The sequence below is a fragment of the Falco biarmicus genome, chromosome 6 (assembly GCF_023638135.1).
Source record: "Falco biarmicus isolate bFalBia1 chromosome 6, bFalBia1.pri, whole genome shotgun sequence".
NCBI classification, from domain to species: Eukaryota; Metazoa; Chordata; class Aves; order Falconiformes; family Falconidae; genus Falco; species Falco biarmicus.
In genome coordinates, this window is record NC_079293.1 from 61,433,340 (window position 1) to 61,459,628 (window position 26,289).

The window sequence follows — 26,289 nt, forward strand, 5'->3', positions numbered from 1 at the left end:
AGGCAAAATTTCATGGAAGAGAACAGAAGTTAAATCACCGCTACCCATTCAATTCAAATGCTGGACACAACAACATGAATAACCTTATAACAAAAAATCTCTGTAGGAACCAAATGCAATCAGACTTTGCTAATCCACTCTGGCATCATCCCTGTGCCTGTGAATCTGAACGATCTTCAGGGCAGTAATCAGACATGATAGGGTACAATTTCCGCTGGTTTATTTCCAGCTCTCCATATACCAAAGTGCTCACCCCCTATATGTTCAATCCTCTTGTACTCTTCTGACTTAATATTCTGAAAGCTTTTGAATTTTAATGATTAATGAGGTATCTGAGTTATTGACCCTTCAGAGCAGCTCTGCAGTGTCAAATAAATAGGTGTTACAGTCTGGCTTTGGGGAGAAAGAATACTGTGATTAGTTACACGGTGAGAGATCAAATAGTCACAGCAATGAAAGTCACAAAACAAAGGATGGGACAAGCTGCAAAAGTCCACTTTCAACATTGTATAAGTATTGCATTGTACATTAGCATCAAAATTCCAGGTCCTGAAAATTTTAAGGTGTCAACAAGTCAGCTCTTCCCATTCCAGGCAAACATACCCTTGGAGATTAGGTATCTCACCAGCTAGGTCTTCACTTAGCTAATCACCCTCTGATCTGTGATTTCCATATAACTCCTGCTGTGCAGAACTCTGCATGCTAGTCTGGACAATATTTTAAACAAGTATATAACACGACATTACACAGATTGAAAAACAAAGTACCTAGTACAAAAGGTGGCATGTGGAAGAGCAAGCATAATAGTAAAACTGCAGGAACTGAATGACTTCCACATTAATCTGGTCTAGAAAGTTGCATCCTGGAAATTCTAATTTTCTTGCTGCTGATGTGTGGCAAATTTAATACTGTGTACAGAATAATAAGATTATTTTGTCTGCAAAATAACTAAATTATAAGTGTCTTTGCATGCATAAGGCATATGTCTCTTTTATCAGTAATTCCTGAAGAATATCATGAAAACAAACTGCAATGTCTCTTGTTCTGGCAAATGAATTTTGATATAAATGTAATGCAGGAACACTGCTTTCATAGTATTGCCTATCTGATACAAAATAAGCATAAAACAATATGCTGTGGTCTGTGATTCATTATGACCTGCGAAACAAAGGGGGGCAAAACCAACTTTGTCAGAAGTTGCCATTTAGTGATGCCAGAGTCACTGAAGAATAGGAACCACAATGATCTTTGAAAGGCTGTGGTGACTGGAGGAGGTCACTGATGACTGAAAAGAGACAAATGCAACATCCAGTTTCAAAAAGAGCAAAAACTATAGCCGACAGCCTTATGCTAACCTTTGGGAAGATTATGAAGCAAATCTTCTAGAAGCCATTTGCAGGAAATGAGGACATGATTGGAAAAAGCCAGCATAGACTTCTCAAGAGCAAACCATATCTGACCAAACTGACTGCCTTCTATGATGAGATGACTGGCTCAGTAAATAAAGGAGAGGGAATGGATGAAAGGATGAGGTGTAACATACCTTGACTTTAGCAAAGTTTCCAACACAAGGTAGTCTGAAGAAAAGGGCCAAGAGAAACCTCGTGAAGTTCAAGAAAAGTAAATCTGAATTCCTGCACCTGGGGTGGAATAACCACATGCAACAGTATGGGCTGGGAGCTGACTGGACAGAAAGCTGCTTTTTAGAATTAAACCTTGGAGTCCTGCTGGACAAAATCCTGAATGTAAGTCAGCAATATGTCCTTCAGCAGAGACGGCCAACAGCATCCTGGGCTCTGTTAGTAAGAGTCTGGCCACCAAGTTGAAGGACACGATTTGTGAGACAGCAGCTGGAGTACTGTATCCAATTTTGGCCTGGCCAGAATAAGACACATCGACAAACTGGAGTACAACTGAGCTCTGTCACAACGGTCAGGCAGCTGGGGCACCTGATGTAAGAGGAGGTGCTGAAACACCAGCGCTTGTTCAGTGTGAGGAAGAGAAGGCTAAGCTGGGGAGGAGGATGGGACAATAAATTTGCTGCTTTACCTAATGGGTAGTTACAGAAAAAAGTCAGACTTTTCATGGAGGTGCACAACAAAAGGATGAGTAACAATGGACACAAGTTGCAATGGGAAACTGATTAGATATAAAGAAAAAAATATTGGTAAAACACTGGAATAGGTTGCCCAGCAGGACTAGCATTTCAATTCTTGGAGATAATAAGTCAACTGTACAAGTTCCTGAGCAACCTGACATAACTTTGAAGTTAGCTTTGAGTAGGAGCTTGAACCAGACGACCTCCAGGGTTCCATTACAAAGAAGGTTATTCCATGGTTATATGATTCCACCAGACAGCATTATCTTCATTTGCTGGGTAGTAGCTATTTCCCCAACTCTTGTCAACTAATTTCTTCTCTTGTTTTGATATACAATTCCTCTCTGCTTTAATCCCATCTAACCCACTAAACTTCTCTTTCCACCATGGCCGGATACTTAGCCAACTCTTTACTTCACTGTTTGCCCTGACACCTTAGCCCTTCATTTGCTGTCCAACAGGCATTATCTGGGTTTATTTTATGTTACAGTCTAATATTAAGCACTCTTGCTAAACTGTTCTAGAAAACAACAGCCTACTTCTTGAACATCCTCTTGGAGATAAAGCCCTGTACTAGAGCTGAAGCATGAACTAACATGAATCATCAACACATATTTATATATTGGCAATTACACATAAAATAAAAGGCAATTACCACAGCTTTTTGCTACTATATTATTTTGAGATCAGTGCATGTCAGTAAGGGGCACATTCACTTGTGGGTAGTGTTCTGTATGTTCAGCATAGTCCTACACACCAGTGTTTTCCCTTCTTCAGAATTGTACTGCTCCCTGTAAATCCTATGAATATGAGACTTACACCTCCAGTGGTATTAGCACATGTGTTCCCCATCTTCAATCACTTTGTGGATGCCAACCAAACTTTGACCAGTGCTGTGTCCAGAATGCTGGGAAATGGCCCTACTGCTGAAAAAATCCTTCTTCAGGCTACATTAGTGTACAGGACCTAAAGGTGCTATATTGCATGGAAGTGGCCAATAGTGTTTCAAAGAAAGAGTCTTTAATTTTAATATGGGGAGCTGGCTTCTCTTTGAAACAATTGGTATATTTAGTTAGATTAAACTTCTGTGAACACATAACTATGTGATGTCTGCTCTTCATTACAGGAAAAGGTAAGAAAATGCTGAATTGCTTCATGGAATCAAGTAGCAGAAACATTATTAGCCCTTCCAGTTGTGTCCCCTGTATACAAAGATGCCTTGCTCCAGCAACACCTTCTTCTCCCCAGCAAAACAACTACTCACAGACCCTGAATTGTGCCTAACTGCTTGGGTCAAGAGAGGGTAATGGCACTATAATTAAATTCAGGAGTACGAGACATGTACATGACAGTTTACACATGCGGAGCAAGACAAAGGCACTGCTTTGATGCCCTCAGAATCAGTTTGTACCTATCTACTGTGAACACCATAGGTAACAAAAATGCTTTAGCCAAAGATAGTAGGCACATTTACGTGCTCCTGAATTCTATATTTTATAAAAGGAACTACTCGTGTGCCAGCCAGTTAATATAAAACATTTTAAGTCACATGTTCAGATCCCACATAAACATAATAAGCTTTCTGGCTAAAGAAATAGAACTAATTAAGGGGGAATTGATGGGTCATTGTTTTGATCAGTCTCTGTTCTTAGAAGCTGAGTAGCTCAGATGTGTGGGGAACCAACCTGATTTTGACTAATGATCCAGAATTATACTGTGTGACAAGCACCAGTGACGAATCTGCAACCTTCCATGGTGACTTTTACTACACTTTCATCAGTCACAGTATTACAACACTGGAAGCTACTTTCCAACTCTTAGGCTTGCAGGTGAGATGCTCATTAGGTACCTGTGGATATAGACAGGCCACGGTAGTTCCTGAAATGCATGAGACAATCACCTGAGTACTAAATATTTTGAAGCGAAAAGGCCAGTTTCTTAAAGGCTTTCCCATTATTTCTGCCATATCATATTTTAGTTACACAGAACGAGCCTATCTGTAAAATAACTTATAACTGGATATGTTTTCTACCTGTTTAGAAAGCTAAGTGACTTTTTAAAACTATGAAACAGAACAGCGGGAGCTGTAGATTTTGTTATTCACAGATCAGACCAACATGAAGTATCCACTTGCCTTCCAGCAACAAGATGGTCGAATGTGTCTTCTACTCCTCCCTCCCCATGTGACTACTCAAGGACACCATGCCTTGAAGGAGAGCACTGCGGTACAAATTTGTGTTACTATTCAAATCCACAAATGTGAAATAGGAAAACCAACGCAAATTCCAGAATCAGAGGACACCTACTCTCCACAGGAAACGGCTACCTTCAAAGAGAGGGTTACACTACCTCAATGAAGGCCACAGCTGCACTTATTTGAATGACCTTGGGGCTCAAATCTGCTCACTTACAGCTGAATTCCACTGAAGAAGGAGCCAAAGAGTCCAATCATGCCCAGGAATTCCACTCGACTCAGATTTCGGACGATATACTCCTCACAAACATTCGAGATGCCGTATAGCGTTGCTCCACCCAGTACTAAGAGATCCCCTATCAGTTTATTTTCACCTAGGAATAAAGACGGGAAAAATCAGAATATCTCAGAACAACCATCTTTGGCCTAGAACCATTGCAAGTTCTTCCCTACAGATTTCAACCCTCAGTCACTAAGTAGCCCGTATAATAATAAGCCGTTAATAAGCAGAACAAAAATATTCTGTCATTTTAACAGTTTTCATTCAATAAATATCCCAGCAAAATCTAGCAGAGGTAAAGGGACAGCATCATCCTTGCTGTAGATAAGGGAATCTGAAAGAATCTGAAATACTGTAAAAACAATAAAGCAATTAATACTTTTTATTTTATTATTACTTTTTTTTTTTCAGATAGAATGTGACTGGGCTACACAGAGCAGTTTTCATCTCATCTTGAAACCCAACCAGTCTAAAACATGTCCAGTATTTAGATGCGAAACCAACTGAAAAATTCCATGTACCTGTGAAATAAGTGAAGAAATCATTACAACCCCAATACCGACCTCATTCTCACATGAAGCTGTTTGACAAGAAAGAGAGGAGGAAGGATGGGGTGTAGACAGAGGGTGATGATAACGACAGATTTTTAAAAGAGGTTCAATTAACATAGCAGTACCTAAGGCATGCAATGAACACCAAGATATATTTTCAGTACCTCCAGGCATATATAATTGCTAAAACATTGCATTATGCAAGACTGTTTGAAATCTTTTTAAGTCTTGGAGACTTTTATTATTGGATGGTGGGGAGGGTTGCAGGGAGATTTGATCAAGATCAAGTTCCAGCTTGAAAACCGAGGCCCTGGCTTTGTAAACTGATGTGATTCCCTTTGCACATTATGGCTTGTTAAATGATTTCTGCAAGAGCTTCACAAAGCTGTCAGACACTGCTGTAGAATCACATTCCAAAAGGCTATATATAATGGAATTCCCTTTGAAAAGATTCAGCAGAAATGCTGAAGTACTAGACTGGATTTTTTTTGAAAAAAACCCACTTTGTTTTCTTTTAAAATACCTCAATTTATTTTTTAAGTTCCTGCCTTTTTAAGTTTTTTGTTATTGATTTGTAAAATACACTGCAGTAACTAAAAATGGAAGCCAAACATTCTCACTGGTTCAAAATGATCTTTTCAACATGTAAGATTAAGATGCCCTTAATTTAAAATAAGCACCGGCACTTAACAAAACCTCTTCATACTCCTGATGCATTTGATGTTCCACAGTTGCTCCAATCATTCCTCACTGAGCTCACTCATTTGGTATTTATTACAGCTACTCACTGACACTTCGGGGAAGTACTGCTGAAAGGCTTTTGACCTTAGAGCTTGACTGTGTTGAACTGCTGAGACAAAAATATCATCCTTTTGCAGCTGTGAAACAAGGACGTCTCAGACGCTGAACGTTTGCATACAGATGGGATGGCCCCAGGCACCACAGTGTGATGGCTCTCCCCAAAGTGCACTGAAGCTCAGAGAGCGAGAGCTTCAACCCTTGGGGCCTTCCCAGAAAAGGACGCCAAGAGCTGGTCAGAGCATGGATCCACGCAGCCTAGGACCCTCCTCTGGCACTGGGCAGCACAGGGTGGCTGAGGAAAGCATAAAGAAATAGGAAAGCACAGAGGGATTTTTATCAGCCAGTTCTCAGTAGATTAGGGATTTTCTGAGATGAAAGTTGCATTAGACCATCAAACTTAATAGATCTTGAGGGATTCTTCATCAATTTGAGTAAAGTTCATATAATTTTGGCCAACTATTAAAAAGTACTTCATGTTTTTAGCTTTTAATCCTGGTACCTCAAAATTATATTGGGCATCCCATAATTTTCTGATTGTGAGAAATATTTAAGGATCACTCTCTATTGACCTTCTCCATACCACCCAAGACTTCATGTACGTTTACCATATTATCTTTCTTGCCTTTTCCAAGAGACGAAAAGTCCCATTCTGTCTACAGTCTCCTCATCCTGAAACCATTTTCTGCCTGTGAACAGCTTTCTCACCTTTCTCCATTGTTTCTATAGGCTTATTTTCTGGTCATTTCTTTTTGAGATGCAGTGACTAAAGTAATGGTACTCAAGAAGTTTATGCCTCAAAACATATACTGGCATTAAAATATATTATCCTATGCTTTTGGTTTCTTTCCTAATAATTCCTAGCATCCTGGTTGTCAAATGCCTTTTCTTTGCTTCCTCAAGAGGCTGACTTTGGAACTTTCTCCCAAGACTGACATATCCCAATATACATATTTTCATGCATGTAAAATCCACACGCATCTACTGGTTTCATTGCTAAGGAAATATGCATCAACTGACTAGAGGCATTGTAAAGACTTGTAGGTTAATACAGTTGTACTTGACCAATTTAATGGGGTAGGTCATTCCTGTAAAGAAACACAAGGCACAGCCTGGCACAACACGCTCTGCATTAATCATTGGCATATTTAATGTTCTCTGGAAGCAGAAGTCATACAGTCCAGGGAGAACTTAATGTTCTGGGGACCAGTTATAGCACTATAGTGTAATAAAAATAATTTGAATATGAACTATGGTCTGACACAACTGTTTTTCACACTCTCGCTAGGCCACTTTGCCACATTTTTACCTTACCTCCCAGCATTAAGAGATGGTTCTCTTTGCTTTTGGTTGTAATTAATGATGATCATAATATCTAAAAATCAGTCTCAATGTGTCCCATCTTAGACTAAACATACTCTCATATACTTATTACCAGGACTGAAGTGACTGGTTTTCAGAGACTGTGGTAAGCTAAAGCTGTGAAATGCTTTGAAAAATCTGGATGAAACACTTAGACCTCTGTGTCTTAGACCCCTGTGTATTACAGGAGCACAAGTACCAAGGCACCTTAGGGGTATTACTTCAGGAAAGTGTTATTTTAAGTTATACTTGGCATGTAAGGTGCTAGCGTACAAAGTACTTGATAGTAATTGCTTCTCCCATTGAGTAATGTGTAAAACATCAGCCGGGATACAAAAAAAAGAGGAAAACTACCGTATATTTATTTACTGAAAGCTGGGAGCATGCCTACACATTATACTTAATTCCTGCAGATAGTATGGAAAATACCTGTTAATCTCTCAGTGATACATTTTAGTTCATTTTCCCTTACTGTAAGAGCTGGCAGGCTAGATTGCTGTATGCAGTAAGTGCCTAGCAGAGCCTTATGGCACTTCAATGTAGTAAATAATACAGTCAACAGGTGTCAACAGATCTTGTCCCCTAAAGTATAGGATAAACAGAGTTTACTGAGGACTAATACAGCATCATGCTTTTGGTGTATTCTTTTCTTTCGTTTGCCCAGACCTAGGAAATATCCTACAGATGCTGTGGAACCATTTAATGAAGAGTTTCAAGACTTTTTTTTCTTTTGCTACCGATACTTCTTTTTATTTGTAGATTTGTAATGTATTGGTTTACTTCTTCAGATAAATTAAACCATCTGATCTATTTTACTCTGTTAAAGACAATAAAATTAATAACATAATTTTGCCACTTAAAGAAAAAAGCTGCAGTCTAGCTGTGTAGCAGTAAGCATGGACAGAGTTTTTCACGTGTAGTTCCAAATTAAAAGGCAATAATGCAATGTTAACAGATTTTTCTGGACAAATTCACCTAACAGCTATACTTGTGCTTTAGTAGTGAATATGGCAGATAATACCTAATTCTTGCAGTTGGATGGCAAAGTGTCCCTGTTCTTCAATCTGTTCCTTGTCCACTGAGGTCCATTGCCCTACACACTCCTGCTGATCCACAACTCACCCACCCCAGCATGTTACTCTCTAGATTACTGGGACGCAGGATGTTTCCTCCAGAACCCAGTGTTGAAATCCCAATCCCTCTGAAATCAGTCATTCTCAATGCAGCTTTGGCTGGCTGATTTCATAGTACAGAGTCTATTCTTTCCTTTTTAGCTGAGGCAGGACTATTTCTGGAGGAGACCAATGAACTAAAAGTCTCCTTTTAGGATAAAGAACAGGGATAAAAGAGGGCAGGGAGATATGGTAAGAACTGTCACAAAATCCCTTGTTTTATGTAGTAGCATCCTGGCAAATGTAGTCCTCAGAGCACTTGCATTTGTATTCAGAAAGCTGAGTCAAGTATTTTAAATCCCAGTGTATTATGCTCAGCTCACAATTCAGCGCTTTTAATTAAGAATGAAAACTGTGCCTAATTGACAATCTTTGAAAAGAATTTCCAGCCTTCCCACATCATTTGGGTTGGCACAAGAGAAATCAATGTGACAGAGGAAGTTGATCGATGAAATCTAACTCTGTCTAGTCTGCATTAGTAGCTTAGCTACACACACATTATTCATATGATGCAGCACGTAAAACAGAACATTGTACACACAAGGTTCTCTCCAGCAGTGACACAGGCAAATCCCAAACCTTTACTCTGAGACTGTGTGCAAAACCCAACTGGTGCAGTTAGTATGTAGGTTTGGCATCTTCTACACCTACACAGCAACCCCACCTCAGTATGAAAAAGGAGTAAAGTTGAGAAGTAATAGTACACAGGGGACATGAGAGGTGCTTATTACTCGAAGATGTAGCCCATTTGGAAAGGAAGCAACTGAGGTTTGCAGTCAAACAAGTAAGCCCAAACAATGATACTACAAGTCTTTAGCTTGTTCCCGCAGTGTGCACAGAGGGTGACGTGTGTTGCAGACACAGGGCCCATGAAGTCCATTTGCAGCAATGCTGACTTTTAAGTGTTGATTCATTTTTGTTCTCTGTTCCTTCTGACAAAGAAGCAATTTTGAATGGTGCAGTGCTTTGGATCCATGGAGACACAGGGTTTCTTGCCAATTTCCCCTTTAATTTGGTCCCAGTCTGACATGTTCTTGTCAATGGTTTCTCTGAACAAAACTTGGGAATACAGCCCATCCATCCTTACTCACCTGCTCCTTGCTGTCTCCCAACAAGGACATCTGCTCCTGCCATGCAGCCCATGCCCAGAATGCAGACCACAATCCCAATGAAATGCACTGCCTTGTATCGTACCAGTAAGAAGAACCAGGAGAGCAGTATCACCACTGGGATGACAAAACAGTCTAGGAGCTGTCAAGAAAGAGAGGAAAAATCAACAAATCAACCTTGCCTTAAAATATGGGGATAGGTTCCAACAGAGGGGAGGAACAGGGTTATTTAGTTAGTTATGGCACTTTCTACCGGATAGAAAGTGTATTTCCAGTGGTTATGTCATCCATCAGACAGGGGATAAGTCTATGCTGTTCAAGTCTATTCCACAAATTCTGGAGAGGTGTCGCTCTGCTCTAACACCCAACAGCACTGCCTTGCTCTTGGATTCAGATGCATATTTCAAATCGATGGGAAGGAAACCAGGGCCAAAAGAGAGCCACACCACTCCATCTGGTCCTCACCTCCCGTGATTAACAGACAGAGACTGAGGGCAGTTCTCCTGCAGTCTAGACATATGCTTTAATTCAGTCATTTCTGGTTCAATTAGCAGAAATATTCATAATACACAAGTTGACCAGATTTATTAAAACTGGCCATATAAATCAAGGGGTTTCTGCATGCAGAATACTTACGAAAAATCTGTTCCTTGTGGGGACTGTTAACTCCTTGAAAATACAGTCCCATATGCCTCTGAAGGAGAAAACCCCACAAAACCCCATGTTGCCTGCAATGCAAGAAACTCGGGCTTCTTGCCAACAGAATCTGAGTAAAAGCTTTCTCAAAGAAGTGTTACGAAGCACAATCTTTAATTGTTTTTTTCAGAGACACCCAGGAGTAAATCCACAGAAGCCACAATAAAAAAAAGAAACACACCACATGTTTGTGAGAGGACCCTGAGATTTTCAAATTAAAATATATTTTAGAAAATACCAGTATGTCACCAAGAAACAAAAATCGTGGGTAAGAAACACCCAAAGAAACTTGACTTTAATCCCACCTCCAAAAAGGATACAGATAAATAAGAGTCGTGATTCTATGGACTAACAATGGGATTTAACAAATTGTGCAGCATACGCTACTGCTCAACGCCAATTGATACAGCATGAACCAGAGCTGTATGACTGCATCTTCTTCCTAATGAAAATATTCTGGAGCAACCAATAGAGGAGACTGTGTCCACAGTTCTGAAAAACTACTCCAGATGTTACCTTGATTTTAGATGATGCAATTTGGGGTTTCTTCCCTTTGGGCCTGTTACTCAGTACTTGTTCTTTCTGTGTGATTTACCACTAAGCACACCAAGTATTATAAAATAATGATCACATCCCTTTTAACTTCTTTGTGTGTCCATGCACTATGTGAAGAGAAAAAGATTTTTGGATGATTTCAAGAATTTCAATGCTTAGAAAATTGTTATTTACATGTGAGATACCTATGTAATAAATATTAAATTTGGGGAATCAGCAAAAATATAAATCCCAATTTTTGGACTAAGGATAATTGCCCTGAAACTTTGTTTAAAAACAGGAGTGTGCATAGAAACCCATCCATTTCAAAGATTCTCCAGACAGTGAGTAACAAAAGCCTTCAGAAGAGAACTGGTTCAGCAGCGGGACCATGCTGCTCTCGGGAGGCTTGAGCAGTCCCAAAGAACTGCAGAACAGATGAGGGAAATTACAAATGGGAAAGGTCCATGCTAAAAGCAGGTTCTGCATTTAATATGAGACCTAATAATCTAAAAGGCATGGTCTGGCCTCTTTACAGTGAAAACTTCCTTCAGCAGTCGTCAAAATGCCATCCTTCACAGACCAACCACAAAAAGGGACAAGGTCTGAAAGAACTGCAACAAGCTCCTTCGTCTGCATAGGGCATCTGCTCTGCCTCTGACATGTATATATGTGTGTGGATATATATACACATGTATAACACAGCTAACACTCAGTAACAATTCTCTGCAAAAACATGCATATACAAGACACCACCCACACAAGAACAATTTCAGGAGTCGCACTGCTGGGAGCAGCCAGCTCCTGGGGCAGGGAGGGGTGGTGGCAGGACTACCAGGTGTATGCATTAAATGCTGGCACATGGTGTGGGCAAGGTGGCACATGGCCTTCTCCTGTCACTGGAAGGAGGGATGGGGTCCACCTAGCCAGCTCAAATGGTCACTGCTGCATAGATAACATCCACTGCACATTTTTCATGCACTGTGGATTTCTGCACTTCACCAATGCAGCCCTAGCACTACCAGCAACAGGTGAGACATCTGTGAGAAGCTCACTCTTCAGTATCACCTATGGGATGTAGACACAGCTCAACACCTCCCTTCTCAATCCTCATGTCATCATGCCTGCACACACAGGACATGTTTTCTTCATTAGCTGCGCTGATACACAGTGTGCCCATCATCTCTGCTGAAGACAGAGAAAGGTGGTACCAAACAGCAGGAAGGTAGTTTACTTCTTACACTGCTCTATCCCATTCCCTCCCAGTGCAGCACTGAACATACAAACTTAACTCACAGTTTTCTGACCTCTTCACATTAAAGTGTGGCTGTAAAGATGGAGGCTCTTCACCAGAAGCCACAGGGAGAACACAAGAGGCAATGGGTACAAGTTGCACTGGGAGAGGTTTCTCCTCAACATAAGAAAGAAATTTTTTACACTGGGAACTATCAATCACTGGAACAACTTCCCCAGGGACATGGTAGGTTTATCCTATCCTAACCACTGGAGGTTTATCAAGATGTGATTGGACAGGGTGATAAATAATCTAATCTAGACTCCCTTTTCCACAAAAGGTTGGCCAGATGATTTTTGGAGGTCCTTTCCAAGCTGGGCTATTTTGTGAGTCTAACTTCACTGGTAGTTAGCATCAAAACAAGGTGGAGGAGAAGCTTACATGGGCAGGCACCTATGTCACCTTGGAGAAAGCAACCAAACTGTGTCACCAGTAACAGCCACCGTTACCTGGCTCAGTGCACATCGCTTTCCTTCCACACTGTCCCCCTGGGGTCACCAGTGTCCAGTAGGTTATACCAACTCAATTAACTTTGCACTGGAGAAGGGAAGAGGCACCCTTACACTTTATTTAGATCTGGACATGAGTAAAATAGGACTAGCCAGAGGTACTGCAGTCTGCCATTGCCCTCCTCAGGCAAGCACCTAAGATTTGAGCACCCTCTTCCCACACATACACATACCACCTTAGAGGACTGTGCCCAAAACAGAGTAGAAAGCCTTATGCAACCGTTAAGCATAGAGGTGTTTTAAGAAACCACTTATTTAATGCAACAGCAAGCGTCTGCAAGCATCTTTCCAGTTCTTTTCCGTGCAAAGGTGACAAATTGAACCTCAACCAGTACTAGACCAACTATTCCACTTCACAAAATCAGGAGCTCTAGTCACTCACACAGAGTCTAAGAACAGATTTAAGAATACGAAGATGTCACCCTTCAGCCGCTAACTACTGCTCAAGAGACACAGAGTGACTCAATGGATATTTTTAACCCCTAACATCTGGAACCTGTTGGCCACCTTTATACACAGGACAGGACACTGCACGTTCATTGTGGACAGGAGCTCTGATGAGGGCTGCTTCACTTATTCCAGGCTAAGCACACAAAAAGAACATTTTCTTGTGAATATGAGATATATTACGGTGCTAGTGTGATTTTAATAGCCAGTTTAAAAAATTGTTTGTATCTGCAGCATGTGTACTTCAACACGCAAATTCCCACTAAGTCTTTTAGAAGAAGATTTTAAAAATTTTTCTAATTCCATAAATATTTAAACATACCTATGCTTTCAAATATGTGACGATGTGGTTTTTAAGCACTAACATGAAGGGATGCATAAACAGAACCTGTCACAAACAAACAATGCTGGCAGCAGCTGGAAAATGCCCCTCTGGGGCTGACAGTCCAAGGTCTAATCCACAAATTGCTATTCGGAATACTGCAGCATCAACAGATATAAACGTTAAACGTAGGCAATGTTCACTGACATTATATAGTTCTTGATTTGTGCTTAGTTTATATCTATAATTAAACAATGGGGTAGGTAAAAATAAATTAGGTTAATGCAATACAAGCATAAGATAACCTAGTACATACTGCTTAACTGTTTTTCAGGTATCGCTTTACTTTTCATTTCCCTAGGACTAAATTTGCTCCGCCTTTCTTTCTTCCTCAGATAAACCTGTCTAGTAGAAGAAAAAATGTATATATATTCTACAGACAAAAGATGTGTTATTGTGGATTGCCTGATCTGCAACATGGTTTTCTTGTTTATTTTCCCCCCTTACTTTTCTTTCTTTTGTTTGTTATAGTTAAGAAAAAACCATTATACCTAATTGTAATTTTTCTGACTATTAAAATAACAAAGATAAATTATGCTTAGCTTGAATCTCATTTATAGTACATAAAGGTCAGCTGTTCACCAGTATTTCCCTAAGGTTCATTTTTGATATTTTTCTTCCTTTTAATTGCTTATTCAAAAGGCACTGCCTATACCCTGTCATTATGTTAAATTAATGAGCGACCTGATTTTAATCAATGTTCCTGTTAATCACAGAAGTTATCAGAACTCACTAAACTAAAAGAAAACATATTTCTTATTTTGCCATGGGAAGATAATAAATCTGATAGGAGTGTGAGGTACAGACCACGTTCTTTGATGATGCTGTGTTTGCCTGCGGTTTTCCTCAGTCACAGCTCTGAATTGGGCTGCTTTAGAAAGCAGGATACAAAAATATATAATCTATTGATATACTGTCCTACAGAAGCTCCTTTCTATTATAAAAAAGCTGAGTTGTAGAGATTGAAGATTATTTTTTGACTCTAAAAGATATCACACTGCATCTAAATCTGTTGACGACACACAATGTTGAAATGTATTTCCTCCAATTGTTTGTTAGATTATGTTACTTTATTATACTTGTAAATCATAGATAAATACTCTCTTGGTAACAGTAAGTATCCAGTCTCTGATCTCATAAACTCGGCATGTGTTTGCACATCTATAGCAAGAATGTACTGTTAGTCACTGGAAGGGAGAGCTAGCAAGCTTTGGAAGGTCTGTAATACAGAAGATGAACTGCTGATCTGCAGCGGTATCAAAAAGAAGCAAGCTGGTCAGCAAACTCCCTATGGAGAAGCTGAGCTGAATCTCCCTTTTTAAACATTCATTGGATTTCCACCCACCCCCACCCCGCCGTTATAAGCCCTTTTTTTCCACATTAGGGGCTTCTCATTAGCACTGCCCTCCAGCAAATCATGCAGAGAATCAGCTGCACCCTCTACTCAGCTTACTCTCCAGAGCAGAGGGATCAGTAAAATCAGCATTGTATCTGTCCAGCGTTGTGTGGTCAGGTACTGAATTTCAGCATGCAAGCTGGTAGGTTTAACACAACAGCGAGTGCTACATCCAGTAAGAGACACACCTCATGACATTTGCTTTGTCTTCCAAAGGAAGACAGGGTTTGCTGCCCATTTGATGGCTCTTTCTGTTCCAGTTTTCACGCTACCTTCACAACACCACAGAGCTGGCTGCCAGCCGCCAGGGGAACTGCGTGGCCATTGCGCTACCCTGCAAGCGAAACCTTCTGTGCAGAGAAGGCGTGGATGCTGGCAGCATTTCTGACAGAGATATTTCAAGCAATTCAAATAAAAAAGGGAGCATTGTTTTTACTGTTTGTATTTCTATTTGCTATCTCAGCACAACTTAATCACTTTCTTGTACGGTTTTTATACATGCATGGAAATAATTTCAAAACTATTCATTTTTTCATCCAGCCAAAATGTAGGGTACTCTGGATAGGGAGATTGGTGAAAGAATTGGTTAGTGATGTCATTTGTTTAAAAAAAAACCTGTAAAAATGTTTAATTACCATGGCATGGAAGAAACGAAAGCCAGAAGACTGCTCCTAGTCTGAAGCCTCTTTAAATCATTATTTTGCCCACAAGATCTCTAATTTTTTCCTTGGGGCCACATGACCAATGCTTCTCTAACTGTTCCCATCAGTTCCTTTACTCTGTTCTCAGGATTTTCTCTTTTTTCCTGCAGACACAGAAACTCACTCAAAACTTTCATTAGTGAAAGACCTTCACCTACCTCTGACTTCCATGCACCAACACTCAAGATGAGGATTATCACAGCTCCAGCTTTCTGTGTACACAGAAGGAATTCAGTGACTTCTTGAAGTTATGTTAAATGAAAGGTGGTGGTCACATCCAACCCGTACTTCTGTTCTCAACTCTCTACACATGGACATGCTTTATTACCAACATGAGTAACCACATCTTGACTTTTAAAAAAAAAACACCTTAGGACACACCTCTTCATCCTCTCCTCTCGTTACATGCACTCCAGCTGTGCTTGTGCAAGATCTCCCCAAATACCAGGAAGAGTTACCAATAAACTCACCACTGTAATGGCCTTTCCTTTAATTGCCTTTCTCCTCTGATTTTACACACGACTGTCAGATAAAGATCATTCTAAGACAGCAGACAGCTCTACCAGCAGTCATGCCTGTCTGTAGAAAAAAACTATTTTCTGGTTTGCTTCTCTCTAAATAAGATGACTGGATATGGGCTTTGAAGACCATTTTCTCAAGGTTACGTATTAGAAACTTCTCCATATCACCAGCCTATAAGCTATGCAGGGGATTAGATCCTGGCCTAGGAAAAATCATGGATGTCACCTGCAGAAAAACCTCTGCTTTTGCATTTCACCTGCAAGAATATGCAAAATGGGCACAGGATGCCAAAATCTCTGCCATTGTAATGGGCACAGCTCCACTGACTTTAATGAGATTTTGCATATTTATGTTAGTAAAAAGTTTGGCTCAGGGTGAATTTTGCCATTAGAGGCAGGAGCTCTGGATATGGAGAGCTCAATTGACTTGAAAAATGTGTACAGAGACTGAGGGTGCTGTAGGGGCTGGTTTGAGAACCACAGGTATGTAACAGTGAAAAGACATAACAGCAACTCAAAGTGTGATAATAAACCAGATGCAAGATACATCCCACAGACTCTCACAGTAGAAATGTATGGTATGCAGCACTTCTGCACGATGCTGATTTGCAAACCTTATTAACATTGCACTATTTCCTCACTGCCCTGAAGCAAAACAGGAAAGTATGGCCATCTTACATGCATAGGAGGGGGGGACGAAGGGAAGGAGTGGAATTTCTCCCTGTTTTTGACATATTTCACATTAGCAGGCACTGAACAAGGTGGATCAACAACTTCAATATTGCACATCCCCTGCTCCTCACCTCCCAAATTTTCTTCAAAATTATCTCGACCTTCTGCCTCAACGTACATTGAGTCCATAGGGACCAAGAACAAAGCAAAGTCTATTGCCATCCAGTACTCATATAATAAGCACTTACTGCTGACTCCTTTCCTTTTCTGGTGGCAGTGGTTGAGGTATGAAAACTGCCAGAGGTAATTGGAAGTATGATGTACTGCTGAGCCTCACAGTGATCTAAGAGTAGCTGAGAACATCAGCATCGTAGTTTTATTGTCTGTCTCCTGGTGTCTATAAATCCCAGCTTTTACTACCTTGGTTTTCATCATGCCAATCAAAGGCTTGATTGCTCAAGGAATAAATTACCAGATAAATCACTACTTGGAAACATAGCTCTCTTTGACAGTACCTTACTTCTTCTGACATTGTATGCATATTCTACAGTATCACTATGCAAGGTGTTGCAGAAATAGTCCAGATTTCTATGTGATGTCATAACACAGAAAAAGGATAACATTACAACTAGAGAGTGCAACACAACAACGTATATGCAGGTGGATAGAACAGTGTATTGCAGAAAGGAGAGATAATGTGGGGACAATGGGGGAGAAGGGAGAGGGCAGTCTGCCTCATAATACAGCTTGGTATAATGAGAAACACATGGCAGCAAAGATTACAGATGTTAATATAGCAGCCTTAGTGGAAGACTTTATGGGCTTGGTGGCACGTATGCGTATGGAGCACTGTAAATGCAATACAGGGAAGCTGAAATCATAGAATCATAAATTCACAGAATCATGTAGGTTGGAAAAGACCTTTAAGATCATTGAGTCCAACCGTAAACCTAACACTGACAAGTCAAAATGTAGTTTTAAATAAATTAGATATCTAGGTATAAATAACTGCAAGAACTTCAGAATCTTCTAATTCCCTCTGAGGGAGCTAATGTTATCTGCTGTGTAAAAGGTATCTGTAACAGCAGTTAAAACACCCTTCTTGAAGAGTTACTAAACTTCCCACAGGCCTACACCAGGATTGTTTTAAAAACCATTAGGACAAATATGGAAAGGATTGCCACAGGCAGTACTGAAAGTAAGTGTATAGTTTTTAAAAAAATCCCATGGGATCGGGTGCTAGTGTACACGAGAGGGCTTAATGCACTTTCTCCACCTGCTACAGCTGGCATGCAAGAAGGCTGCAAAATCTAGTGCAAGTTAGATCAATGCATCAAAGAGAAACTAAAGAACATTTTGCAAGTTTTTGGCCATCACGAATCAGGACACAAGTGTCTGAGAGCATTAAGAGTGACTGATCTCTGGCACTTCTGGCATTTCTTGTAATATGTGGTTTTGGATATCAAATCGATCCATTGATAAACTACTGTGCCTTTTACCTGATGTATACTCAATTTTTAAATGTACCCTCTAGAGCACAGTCTATACATACTAGCCTGAGCATTTTTATGGCTGTGGACAAATTGAGTTTCAACCCCCGCAGCTAAGATAGAGGTAACTCAAACCCTTTCTGCGGGCTACTGTTTTAACAGCTATGACTTTATGTAAAAGGTGGCTCTACCCTTGTGATTTGGAAAGCACTCCAGGCTTTCTGTAAGCACCTGAGGTATGCTAAGATCATATTTAACAAATTGAGCTCCTTGGGGTACTTTGATGTAGGAATACTTAGCTTTTGAATTTTGCAATGTTGGCAGGTATTTAGGTATCTGTCTCCATCAATATAGAAGCACTCTGGGCATGCAAAGAACCAGAACTTAAAAATACCAAAGGAGGAGAAACATGAGAGGTTCAAACACACATTTTCATGTCCCAAGGCTGTGTTCTGAGCTGCATGAGTACACACCAACCAGGGGCTGTTAGATGCCTATGACATTTTAGATATGTAGACAATTATTATTGGATTGTTCTAGTAAGTCTAGTTGCCCCTGGATTGCATTGCATGCCTCTAAAGAGCCCCTTGGATTTTATCCTTAGCAAATGACCTACACCTTGATGTCTGAAATATAAACAGTGCATTGGCTTTCAATCTGATTTTTTTTATGTCAGTTTATAAGGGAGATCTTTTTGTTTGTTTGATGGTTTGGGTTGTGGTTTTGGTGTGTTTTTTTAAGGGAAAATTATGTGGTGTTAAGCTTCACAGACTTTGTTTTCATCTTATAAGGGAACTGAGTGCCACATTCTCAGACAGTAATTATAGAGAACATGAGGATCTGAAATAACCAGAAGCCTGTCCAAAAGTAAATTTTAGGCACCATATTAACCTCTGATTTATGCCTGTGTGTCCTTGCTCGCTGTAGTTCTGAAGGCATCTGGTGAAAGATGTATAGGAAGGTTTATTAGAAAATTCTGTTTTCCCAGACCAAAACCAAAGGAGAATTTTAAAGGAAATACAGGAAAAACTTGGGTGAGAAAAAGAGGGGAAAAATAGGGCACCATTTTCAGTCATTTCCTGGAACCATGATAAGATAATATTAATTACAAAAAAAGAAGGGATTTTAAACTACAAACTTTGTCAGTCCTAAGAGTTTAAAGCTACTTGGCAAACTAAGTAAGCTGTTGAGTGCTTGCAGTTTTTTGGTGAAAGCAGAACTGCAAATCAATTGCAATAAAGGCATATTTTTACAGTTAAACTTTGGCTTTTTGCTAGAGGCAGCTTAATGTTTTTTTGCCTAAAAGCACCACAAGCCCAGCACACTCACGTTAGTTTTGCATGACAGAGCAGAGACATCATGTGGAAAAAAAGTATATGCTGTAAAACTGATTTCCTACTGAATTGGTCCATGTACCACCACTACAAAAATAGTGCAAGATTTCTTATTTACTGAGACAATTTCAAAAACTCTTACATTCTTGCTATTAAAAAAGCCTTGGAGTAAAGCCCGTTGAGAATAAAATCCCCCAGAAATTACTTGAGGGGTTCAATTATGTGTCAATGTGTACATTGGCATAGCTCTCACAGCATTCAGTTGAAGCCATACTGATTTGCGATAGGTAGCAATGGTTTCTCAGGTCTCAGTTCTGAAAGGATTTGAACATTTCTTGCTCCGTGCCAGCCAGCATTTACGGCCTCACAGGTAGTGCTCTTGCAGGACCAGGCCTCTCGGAAGATGCTCTTGAGAGAGTGGTCCTGTTTGCCTCTTCAGAATTCAAACTCCAGGAAAGCTTGCTTTTTTTCATCTTTTACTTTCCATTTCTTCAGTTTTCATTTCACACCATTACACACTTTGACCAATGCTGTTTCAGGCTGAATAATTCCCTGAGCTGCTTCTGTTTCATCTTTAAATGAAACACTATGTTTGATGACAGTATAAAGTTTACGTGGATTTATGCTTTACACTATAGTGAGTAATCTGATTTGGAAAAGTGTTAAAATCAATGCTACATTGTCTAGGCACATTTCAAAGAATTGTCTAACCAAGACTCTGATGGCAGAGGCACCTGTGAATATTTAGCATAAACCTCATATTCAGATTCCTTGAATTCATAGTTCTCTTCTGGTTTTGCTTCTTACTCCACTAAACAAGCTCAGTATTTTCCAGTATCACTTTTCAACTATGGAAGAGATATATTCCTAATTAGCTTTGATTTTGCAGAATCCTCTGATGCTCCTCTATTTTACCAGCTTTAACAACAAGCTTCAGGCAAATAAGGTGTAAAATACACTGAACACTACCTAGTGTTGCCCAGTTGTTTAGAGATAATGTAAAAATGGTGTAGGTTTGTGTTAGAACAAGTAGCAATGAAGTATGCAATGATTTCCCAAGACAGACAATTTCCAGTCTCTTAAAAATGTTTGTGTTATTCACTTTTCCACTTACATGGGAAGGAGCCTGATTTTTTTTTTTTTCTTTGTATTTAAAATACACAGGTTGGATCTTTGGAGAAATTGCTACCATAGCTTTTGTTTACTGCGTGTATAATTTTTTAAGGAGGAGTACACTTTTTGATAGCTGTGGTGAAGCAGTTGTATAACATAACACATCTTAACTGCTTGCACTGAGTAAGACTTCTTCATCATAATTAGACTCATTTTAATTAATGACAACCTTTGCACTCAGATCTAATTATGGATTGCTAAAAATCCTATATTGTGATTGTGTGGCAAGGTTTTGTAGTGGGGGGCTACAGGGGTGGCTTCTGTGAGAAGCTGCTAGAAGCCTCCCCTGTGCCCCATGGAGCCAATGCCAGCCAGCTCCAAGACAGACCCACCGCTGGCCAAGGCTGAGCCCATCAGTGATGGTGGTAGCACCTCTGGGATAGCGTATTTTAAAAGGTGGCTGGAGGGCACACACACAATGATGGGACCTGCGCAAGAGCAACTGCAGCCAGAGAGAGGTGTGCGAATATGTGAGAGCAACCACTCTGCAGACACGCAGGTCAGTGCAGAAGGAGACAGGAGGTGCCCCAGGCACTGCAGCAGAGATGCCCCTGCAGCCCCTGGTGAAGCCCATGGTGAGGCAGGCTGTGCCCCTCAGCCCATGGAGGGTAACACTGGAGCAGGTACCCACCTGCAGCCTGTGGAGGACCCCACGCCAGAGCAGGTGGATGCCCCAAGGAGGCTGTGACCCCGTGGGAAGCCCACACTGGAGCAGGCTCCTGGCAGGACCTGTGGCCCCGTGGAGAGAGGAGCCCAGGCTGGAGCAGGTTTGCTGGCAGGACTTGTGACCCCAGAGGGGACCCACACTGGAGCAGTCTGTGCCTGAAGGATGGCACCCCATGGAAGGGACCCACACTGGAGCAGTGTGTGAAGAACTGCAGCCCACGGGAAGGACTCACATTGGAGAAGTTCATGGAGAACTGTCTCCTGTGGGATGGAGCCTGCGCTGGAGCGGGGAAACGGTGTGAGGAGGAAGGAGCAGCAGGAACAGCATATGATGAACTGACCACAGCCCCCGTTCCTCATCCCTGTGCTCCAAGGGAGGGGAGGAGGTAGATAAATCAGGAGTGAAATTAAGGCTAGGATGGGGTGGGGGAGGGGGAAGGTGTTTTAAGATTTGGTTTTATTTCTCATTACCCTACTCTGATTTGATTGGTAATAGATTAATTTATTTCCCCAAGTCAAGTCTGTTTTGCCCACAACAGTAACTGGTAAGTGATCTCTCCCTGTCCTTAACTTACCCAGGAGCCTTTTGTTATACTTTCTCTCCCCTGTCCAGCTGAGGAAGGGAGTGATAGAGTGACTTCGGTGGGCACATGGCATCCAGCCAGGGTCAACCCACCATACAACTTTCACAGTCAGATCGAGTTATGGAATCCTAAAAGAAGTGCTTGTATTTTTTCCAAATACAATATAAAGTGAGAAAAACATTTCAGCCCAGCTGCAAATATTTCCTTAAAAGGACCAAAGTAAGTAGGTAATACTAAAAATATGATTATGAATGGTTTAGCACAGGAAAATAAAATGAAAGTAAATACGTTTTTGTACAGTTTGGAAAATACTGAGTAATAAAAATAGTCCAATATGAAAAAACCACGTCTTATGAGACAGCATTAAAAAGTACCTAGAAGACACAGGCAGCAAATATTAGTGCACTGAAGCCAATGGACACTGCACCACTGACCCCGTTGGGCCTACTATCTTACCTCAAAAGGGAAAATCCTTTGGGTCCTTACCTGTACACTAGTAAGAGTGGTGTATTGATAAGCTTTCACTACCAGGTAATTGGCTTCTATATCTATTATCCCCAGGATCATGTACTTCCACCATCTCCTTTTCAAAATTGCCAGCAAGTTTTCTTCTCCTGTGGCAATAAAGAAGAAGAATTATGTAAGAGTTAGGTTTACATGCACAAAATACTTGCCTGTCAAGAGAAATTACCTAGACTATCTCTCGTACTTACAATATGCAGTTGAAAAGTACCATATAAAAAGAGGTACTGCAAGGAGGTAAAAACTAATGCACCCTATTTGCCTTGTAGATATTAAACCAGCCAGCTTGGCGAAGCAATATGTGAGGGTCAGCTCGTCACGTCACTTAAGGTGTAAACAATGCTGGGAAAAACAAGTGCCGCTTAGGCAGCCTGTAAATGTGTTCTTAGTTTTACTTCTATATATACACCTATAAAATGCTAAAGAATAGAGCAGTTTATTACAAACATTTATACTTTCCATACATACTGATAAATGTTGTATCACACATAACACAAGAGGGTTTCACCAGTGGGAGATTACCAGTATTTGCAAATATGATGGAATATTAGAGCAGGAGAGTAACAGCATCACCTTTGGGCAGATTACAGATCCTGTTCCAAGGACGATTATTACAATCCTAGAGGTTCAAAATATGAGACTTGTTTAGAGAAAAGCTGCACTGAGACAAACAGATTTTGCCTGACAGGTTGCCCTGCTCCCAGGATTGATTTCTGAAGTAGGCAGGTTTACTTCCTTCTATGGGAGCCCTGTCAATCACCTAGTACTTAATTTCCACCACGTGAAGACTGACAGCACAATACGCCTGCAGATCAGACCCACAACTTTTAAAAAGTCAAAGCATTCCTCATGCTAGGCTAGAGATTATTATTGTTCTCCGTTCAAAAGAAGCCAGCTCATTAGTGAGGGTGGGCAAACCGGTTATCTATTTGCATTACAGTAAGCTCCAGACATGATGGGACCCCACTGCAAAAGGGGCCGGACATACTGACAATGACTGTGAGGTCTTTAAGAGTCTGTAGCCTAAACAGGGATCTAATAAGGCTTGACCTGTACTGCCAAAGTACCATAAATAGAATTTGAACTTTAAAGACTTTAAAGTTTTTTAAAAAACACCACTATTCTGAGATTTACTCATGTTGCTGCAGCCTTTCTAAGTGCGTGTGATCATCAAGATGAGTGGTGGAAAATACAGAAGAAAAGGAACTTCATTGTCAGTTGCCACCAAGACTTGCTCAGGCTTCTCATTTCTCCCCCATCATTTTCCTTCACTACAGGTGCGTTCGCTCTCTGGTTCAAATAGACCCACTGACATATGTGCTGCCATACTATCAAAAATGGCAGGCTCTCTACAGCGCCGGAGTATCTCAGATCCTATAAGATGCAATCACAGAAAAAGGGATAACTACTTCAGAAGCTGATTCAGAAATCTTAGACACTAGGTGACCTGAGTGGGTATTTACCTGAACAAAGCATCTGAAGCACTTGATGCTTGTTCATTAACGGATGCTCAAACATACACACTTCCAGTGGGATACTATTAGGCAATAACCTAATTATTTGTTACAGTGATAAGGACACCGAGTATAAAACTGTAAAAGCTAAAAAGCTTTCCTTCCTTTCCTTTCTTCCCTCCCTTCTCTTTTTCTCTTTCTTTCTCTTTCTCTTGCTAAGCAGCAGAGAAACAGCAGAAACAAGGTGGGGAGTAGGCTAATTATTTAAGACCCTAAATAAGGAGTCAGTACATTCAACCACACCCACACCTTCCTGTTGACCACCAACTCACAGAAGAACTCATGAAGAATAAAATCCCACCCTTCAGACATGAATTATGACTACATTTACGTATTTGTTGTGATTATTTGAGCATGCAGAAAGAGGAATATTTTAGATTTTATCTTTTAATGCATTTAGGGGGGCATTTTCAAAGAAGCATGTGAGATTAGATGTCCTAATTCCTACTCATATCAGTGTAAAATACACAGATAGATCCTTTCCTGATACTGAAACTGTATCTGAAATTTTTATGCTGCCAAGATAATACCATTAAAACACCAACTGGAAAAAATCAATGCAACAGAATGGCATACTTAAAATTTCAGAGTGATTTTTCATTTTAATTGTAAAGAGAAAATTTAAAAATCAAAGACATCACAGTGTAGTCTCTACTCCAAAAGTGAAAATCCCACCTGAATCTGTTTTTTTTTTACAGTAGGACCTTGGTGGTACCTACAAAGCAGAAAAAAGGAGCACGCTCAAGAACTGCACTAGCATGAGATTGTCTGAGCAAGGACTATAGACACACCTCAAGGACTCTTTTTGTACCTTTAGTTTGCCAATGCTTTTCTTTCTCCAGCTTCAATTCCAACCACAGATCGCTGTACTGCTCAGATGTGGCCAAATAAGTTACCTTTAAAAATGAATGTATAGCCTTGACTTCTGGCTAATGGGTGAAGTCAGATTTTCCCGAGATGGAAATCAAACCTTCTACAATTTTACCTGACACATACAGTTCACTCTTTTGCTTTCTCAATACTTCATTTGCTAATGACAGAAATAAGAAAAATATTTGGCAATGGTATTTTATCTTTGATAAACAGCTCTGAAATATTCCAAACTGCAAAAGTTCAGTTTCAGCTGAGAAGGCTGGGTAGAGCAAAAAGCAATGCCAAAATGAATTTATGCAGGCACTGTACAGCTCTGATGAACATGGGTTTAGCTTCACAGCAAGTGTCTTTGTCTTGCCCAGTGAAAAGCAGAGAAATGTAGAGGCGTTCAGCATAACAGAAATAAAACACAGAATTTGTTCCTGGAAAAAAACTCTTGTGCAGGAGTTGCATCTTTCTCTGTGGAACATACTTACTTAAGTGTTCACTTCCACTCACTTGCTGCATCTCCTGTTACTTAGTGTGTAAAAGTCTGGCTTCTGACCAGGATAACCTCTGCCCACATCATTATTATAGTTTATCAATAACTTAGCAGTTGTGCAGATCTACAAGCGTCAGCAAAACTGATGGACCCCATTTGAGGGTATATCTGAGCTGGTCACAAGCGGTGTTGCCCAGGGCTTGGGACTGTGGCCAGTTCTTTTAATATCTTTATCAATGATCTGGATGAGGTGATCAGGTGCATCCCCAGTAAGTTTGCAGATGACACCAAGTTGGAAGGGAGTGTTGATCTGCTTGAGGGCAGGAAGGCTCTGCAGAGGGATCTGGACAGGCTGGACCGATGGGCCGAGGCCAGTTGTATGAGGTTCAACAGGGCTGAGTGCTGGGCCCTGCACCTGGGTCACAACAACCCCATGCGATACTACAGGCTTGAGGCAGAATGGCTGGAAGGCTGCCCAGAAGAAAAGGACCTGGGGGTGTTGGTTGACAGCCGGCTTAACGCGAGCCAGCAGTGTGCCCAGGTGGCCATGAAGACCAACAGCATCATGGCTTGTATTAGTGTGGCCAGCAGGACTAGGGAAGTGACTGTCCCCCTGTACTGGGCACTGGTGAGGCTGCATCTCAAATACTGTGTGCAGTTTTGGGCCCCTCACTGCAAGAAAGACACTAAGGTGCTGGAGCGTGTCCAGAGAAGGGCAACAAAGCTGGTGAAGGGTCCAGAGAGCAAGTCTTACAAGGAGCAGCTGAGGGAACTGGGACTGTTTAGCCTGGAGGAAAGGAGGCTCAGGGGAGACCTTGTCATTCTCTACAACTAGCTGGAAGGAGGCTGTAGTGAGGTGAGTGTTGGTCTCTTCTCCCAAGTAATAAGCAATAGGACAAGAGGAGATGGCCTCAAGTTGTGCCAGGAGAGGTTTAG

General features: G+C 40.8%; 1 protein-coding gene across 1 annotated transcript in view; it reads right to left on the bottom strand.

Moving 5' to 3' along the window:
• Positions 1-26,289, bottom strand: part of SLC35F1 (solute carrier family 35 member F1) — a 253,934-nt gene that overhangs the window by 28,691 nt on the left and 198,954 nt on the right. The window contains exons 3-5 of the mRNA XM_056344452.1: positions 22,450-22,577; positions 9,547-9,706; positions 4,510-4,666 (exon numbers count right to left, since the gene is read on the bottom strand). Of these exons, the coding sequence (XP_056200427.1) occupies positions 4,510-4,666; positions 9,547-9,706; positions 22,450-22,577 (445 nt within the window). The remainder of the gene's footprint in view (positions 1-4,509; positions 4,667-9,546; positions 9,707-22,449; positions 22,578-26,289) is intronic.